The sequence below is a fragment of the Sebastes umbrosus genome, chromosome 8, assembly GCF_015220745.1.
Source record: "Sebastes umbrosus isolate fSebUmb1 chromosome 8, fSebUmb1.pri, whole genome shotgun sequence".
Classification (NCBI taxonomy): domain Eukaryota; kingdom Metazoa; phylum Chordata; class Actinopteri; order Perciformes; family Sebastidae; genus Sebastes; species Sebastes umbrosus.
The window spans coordinates 31,903,622-31,909,621 of NC_051276.1; the positions used below are offsets into that span (position 1 = coordinate 31,903,622).

Consider the following 6,000-nt stretch of genomic DNA (forward strand, 5'->3'; position numbering starts at 1 on the left):
GAACTTTTTGATTTCTTTCGTCATTCCTATCTCCTTTCTTTCTTTCCTTACTCTCTCCCTTCCTTCTTTCCTTTCCCTTCATGAACCCACAGGTCCGTCTCAGAGAGGCAGGATGCTGTGCAGGAGATCCTGGAATCAAACTCACTCACTTTGAATTCAGTCAAATCCCTGCTGTCGCATCTGCCCGACCTGGAGAGAGGAATCTGCAGCATTTACCACAAAAAGGTAAAAAGCAATAAGAAACGGACACACACACATCTTGTCTCTTGAATAATACACCGATCAGCCATAACATTCAGACCACTGACAGGTGAAGTGAATAACATTGATTATCTCGTTACAATGGCGGCTGGCAGTGGGGGGGATATATTAGACAGCAAGTGAACATTTTGAACTTTGAACTTTGTGTTGGAAGCAGAAAAAATGGGCCAGCGTAAGGATGTGAGCGACTTGGACAAGGGCCAAACTGTGCTGGCTAGACGACTGGGTCAGAGCATCTCCAGAACTGCAGCTCTTGTGGAATGTTCCTGGTCTGCAGTGGTCAGGACCTACCAAAGGTGGTCCAAGGAAGGAAAACCGGTGAACCGGCGACAGGGTCAGACCCGAGGCTCATTGATGCACGTGGGGAGCGAAGGCTGGCCCGTGTTGTCCGATCCAATAGAAGAGCTACTGGCGCTAAAACTGCTGAAAAAAGTTAATGCTTGTTCCGATAGAAAGGTGTCAGAACAGGTCACAGTTTGTTGCGTATGGGGACCAGTCGGGGTGCCCATGCTGTTCTAATGTTGTGGCTGATCGGTGTAGTATTTTGCATTTGAAAGTTGAACATGGCTTGCATATGAAGGCTCTCTTCCGAGGTGTTTCCATGCAGAGCATATTTTAGAATAGGAGAAAATAACACATTTATACTGCATGAAAAAAACTGCATGGTTTTTGCCCCAACTGCATGTGATTATCATAAAGTGAGCATGTCTGTAAAGGGGAGACTCGTGGGTACCCATAGAACCCATTTACATTCACATATCTGGAGGTCAGAGTTTTTTTCCTCGCAAAGATTTAGCATAAGTTTGGAGCGTTATTTAACCTCCTTCATGAGATAGCATGATTTGATGCCAGTGGATTCTTTAGGTTTTCTAGTTCCATATGGTATCTCTGTCTTCACTCCAGCCCTAAAACTGAACCTACTAGAGCCTCTGAAAGTCAGTAAAGTCAGTCGGTCTCTCTGGGTTAAATAAATTAATCTGGAGTTTCGCCTTCATCCTCTAACGACACTCAACTAAACTCCTGTTTCCAGGATAACTGAAATGCTCGCTTGTGCTTTCAGCTCATAAACTTTGACTTTTTTACCCGCTGCCATTTACTGGAGAGTGCCCGGTCGGTACTGTGCATGTGCAAATCGGGCAAGTAGGTTGTTATTTTTGTAGAACTGGTAATCATTCCTGTCAGTTACGATAACATCACACTCACCATCTTGAGCTGAGATCTGTGGGCGTAGTGACAGTTACAAACTGCTAGAAAGAAATGGTCAAAACTGACAAAAGGCAGTTAAAAAAAAAAAAGCATTTTTGCATAAAAATGAAAAGACTGTTTCCTCTCTCTCTGTTTCTCTCACCGCCCTCCTCTCTCTCTCTCTCTCACTTTTTTATGGCGGGCCTCTTGATTAACAACAGGGAGCCGTCGCCTCAGTGGCACTTACCTGATTGTCCGACACAATCTCATTTCCCATCGGACCCATTTTTGAAATGTCAGAAGGCTTCATCCCACCTGTGTGTTTGTGTGTTTGTGTGTTTGTGTTTGTGTTTGTGTTTGTGTTTGTGTTTGTGTGTGTGTGTGTGTGCGTGCGTGCGTGCGTGCGTGCGTGCGTGCGTGCGTGCGTGCGTGCGTGCGTTCGTGCGTGTTGTACAGAGATGAAAGAGGCACTCTGGTCTGAGCTCATGTTCAACTTTCCTTCATATGTTGTTAAAAGAAAACAATCAAATGTCACTGAACACACACACACACACACACACACACAGGGGCCTTTAATTGTCACTTGGCCCATCTGTAGATAAATGTAGCTGTGTGTAATGGCTTGTGTCTCTATGGCTCCATTGACATACTGGGTCTGATGGTCTCCAGTCATAAAGGAGCATCACAGGGGGCCGCTGACATGGGGGACCATTAAAACAACAGCATGTGATTAACGCCATAAACCACTGTCAGCGTGACTCTCATTAACCTTTCATGACGTGCTACTGTACTGTGACATCACTAATGGAGATGTGAAGTCAATATAACCTACGACATCGGCCCTCCTCCGAGGTGTTTCCACGCAGAGCATTGATTAGTCATTAACTTGAGTTCATCTTAAATGATCACCGCTTTTATGTTTTAAAGCTGCAGCATTGATGTTGAAGAAACATAAAACCGTGTCTGGTATGTGTTAGATTATAGCTGAGTTCTGTGGTTATGTTTTAGATCAGAAATCTACCTGCACGAAGTAAATTGTTATTTGCCCCTATAAAAATTGTTGTATTTAGTAGCGATTATCAAATAACAATAAAATACAAAGTTAATTGTCATGTTTCAAGCTGCAAATATGATTAAAAAAAAAAGTTATCCCAGATTTTTTAAAGCCTGAAAACAGAGCCATGAGGAGGTGCAGAAGTCTAGTTTTCTCTCAGAACATTTGAATTACAATATGCTGAAAGGTTATTATGGAATTTTTGCCGAATGATGCCAAAAACGTTCTGCCTACTGCAGCTTTAATCTTTAATTAAAGGTCCCATATTGTAAAAAGTGAGATTTTCATGTTGTTTTTATTATAAAGCAGGTTGAAGTGCTATATGAATAATGCAAAAGTATCAATCAGTCAATCCATGGAGAAATACACACAGCCCGTATTCAGAAAATGTGCATTTGAAACAAGCTGTCAGGATTTCTGTAATTTTGTGATGTCACAAATCTACAATATTTAGACCATTTCCCAGTTTTAAACATAAACATTCTAAATGTGTCCCAGTTTACTTCTTGTTGCAGTGTATGTGAATGACATCAGCTGACAGGAAAAAAAACATGGACCCAAGCTGTTGCCTAGCAACGCAATTCCATTGAAATTCCATTGAAATGTGCTAAAACAGAGCGTTTCAGACAGAGGCCGAATACAGGCATATTCAGGCAGACAGTATGAGCAAAATAAAGTTGTTTTTTTAACATTAAAGCATATAAACATGTTCTAGAAGAAACAAGTATACAAGTATGAACCTGAAAATTAGCATGATATGGGACCTTTAAGTAAATTAATCTGGAGTTTCTCCCACATCCACCCAATTTAATTCCTGTTTCACGGATTGCGATTCAGCTCATAAACTTTTTCTTTATCTGCCGCAATTTTTTCAAGAATGCCCGATCTGCACTGTGCTAATCGGGCAAGTAAGTTGCTAGATTTACAAGCGGACAATTCTTATTGAGCCTGTTGAGCCCGGTATAGAGAGCTATGTTTGTTATATCGTAGAATAGCTGAAATGTGCACAAAATGAAATAGATTGTCTTCTATCACCTTATTTAAAAGTGATGATAAATGTAAATAAAAGGTGGTTTTTGGCATCAATGAAGGATGACAGCAAAAGGGAATAAATCCTGTATCACATTTTATGTAACACAGTAAAGCAGCTGTGATGATTTATTTTCTTGGTGCCTCATTGTGAAGACTTGCAGACTTTACTGCTGCTAATGAGCGGCGTCTCTCACAGCGTTGGCTGTAATAGATGGTCGCTCTTTGAACTGGGCTGCCACATCGAGCGCTGATGAGATTTACTGATCTAATCTCGCTGGTTTACAGAACCCCCCACTAACACAACACAAACACATACATAAAGGAATACAGAGATAATTATCTGCATTTTGTTTATATTTCTGGTTTATAAATGACCATTGCCTTTTGATCAGTTGCATCTTCCCTTACCAGCCTAACCACTGGTTGCTCAGCCATTTACGCTTCATCCGTTATTGTGCGTTTCTTTGTGTTCCAGTCTTCCACGCAGGAGTTTTACCTCATTAGCAGCGGTCTGTCTCGCCTGGGGAATGAGCTGCAGGCCTTGCTCCCAGCTATCCAGTCACAGATCAGCTCTGCGCTGCTCCATGGCCTCCTGTTGGACACTCCTGACCTGCTGGCTCCGGCCCACAGCCACCTCAAGGTGCTCAATGAAAAGGCTGCCAAGTGAGTATCCAGCAGCACCAGGAGGAGGTGAAAGAGGAGGAACTGAGTGAGCAGCGATACAAAAAAAACTACCTCAAAATCAGAGCAGCAGAACAGCCTGATTTATTTGAAGGTGATTTATTGTTAAAGCAGATTTATTACTGCTGTTGAACAAAGCTCATAGGCATAGTTTTTGTATTGTTTATTACAAAAGAATATGGTCAATCAAATCAATATTTTATCATTTAAATGGCTTTGTTGTAGTCTGGCAGATATGGAGTGGCAACTAAGGATTACTTTACTCATTATTATAGATTAATCTAGTGACTTTTTTAAATTAACTGATTAATTGTTTTGTCTATAAAATGTCAGGAAATAATGAAAAATGTCCACCACAATTTCTCACAGTCCAAAACCTAAAGATTATCTATTAGCAAAGATATAAAAATCCGCAATCTCCACAAATTCAGAGCCAACACCAGCCGATGTTTTTTGTCGATATCTGAGAGCCACTATATACACTCATGCATATTTGAAAACCTTGGTTTGTTAAGTATTTCAAATTTCCATCCATCCATCCATCCATTTTCTTTCCGCTTATCCGGGGCCGGGTCCTGGGGGCAGCAGGTTTAGCAGGGAAACAGACATCCCTTTCTAAATCTAGAAATAAGTCTAACAAGTTATGTGAAAATCAGAATAACACACCACAGTACCACGAAAATAGGCCTAAAAATGTAAGACACTGATACCTGCTGTCACTCCACACAATGGAAGATCAGCAGTCGGCACGGAGCTCCACAGAGAGAGATTAGGTCGGCTGACCAACATGTTCATGCCCCAGAAACTGAACTGGCTGCTTGGATGTGTGCTGTGATATATTACCAGCCGCTGTCACACTTAAGACTCTGTGTTTCTGTGTTTGTGGAGGTCAGGAAATAAGACGGAGCTGTTCTCAGATCTGTCCGGCTTCCCGGTGCTGCAGGAAAGGAGGGAGCAGATCCAGAGCGTCGTCGACGAGATTCAAGACCACCGCAAAGAAGTCCGACTGGCGCTGAAGTCGCCGGCGCTGGACTACACGACCGTCTCTGGACTGGAGGTAGCGACTGGCTCAGAGTGAAAGACGGGTGGGAGGAGATGGATGGCCTGATTTGGGTGGAAGACTGAGTCACAGCGATGATCTGATGTCTCTGTGTTTGTGTGTTGTCGTATCAGTATGTGTGTGTTGATCAAGAGTGACACATTGTTTTGTCCGTCTGCTCCCGTCTTATTTATCAAAGTCTTCCTCCTCCTCCTCTTCCTCCTCTGCCCTCAGTTTCTGATTGAGGTGAAGAACTCGCTGTCGTCCACCGTTCCACCTGACTGGGCCAAGATCAGCAGGTGAGCTCATAGCTGCAGCACACACACACACACATACACACACGCACACACACACACACACACGCACGCGCGCGCACGCGCGCACGCGCGCACGCACACACACACACACACACACACACACACACACACACACACACACACACACACACCAGTCACCAACACTTTTATCAGTTTCTATCACCTCTGAACCGACTAACATGTTATCTGATCTGAGTTTGAGTTATTTTTATAGAAGTATTATCTGAGATTTAGCTTCATAATTCTGAGGAAATTAATTTTTTCACTTCACAATGTGGAGCGGGATATGTTATGTCTCTATAACACTGAAGATAGCAAATTAGCATTTTTAAATTTTTAATAATATATCATTAGGGCTGTCAATCGATTAAAATATTTAATCGCAAATTAGTTTCATTTTTTTATCTGTTCAAAATGTACCTTAAATGGAG

At 42.3% G+C, this 6,000-nt stretch overlaps 1 protein-coding gene across 2 annotated transcripts in view; it reads left to right on the forward strand.

The window, feature by feature from the left end:
- The window catches only part of msh3 (mutS homolog 3 (E. coli)), a 56,565-nt gene that overhangs the window by 16,104 nt on the left and 34,461 nt on the right, over nt 1-6,000 (forward strand). For both annotated transcript variants that reach the window (XM_037778375.1, XM_037778376.1), the window contains exons 13-16: nt 93-225; nt 4,008-4,195; nt 5,102-5,270; nt 5,487-5,551. In XM_037778375.1, coding sequence (XP_037634303.1) covers nt 93-225; nt 4,008-4,195; nt 5,102-5,270; nt 5,487-5,551 — 555 coding nt within the window. The remainder of the gene's footprint in view (nt 1-92; nt 226-4,007; nt 4,196-5,101; nt 5,271-5,486; nt 5,552-6,000) is intronic.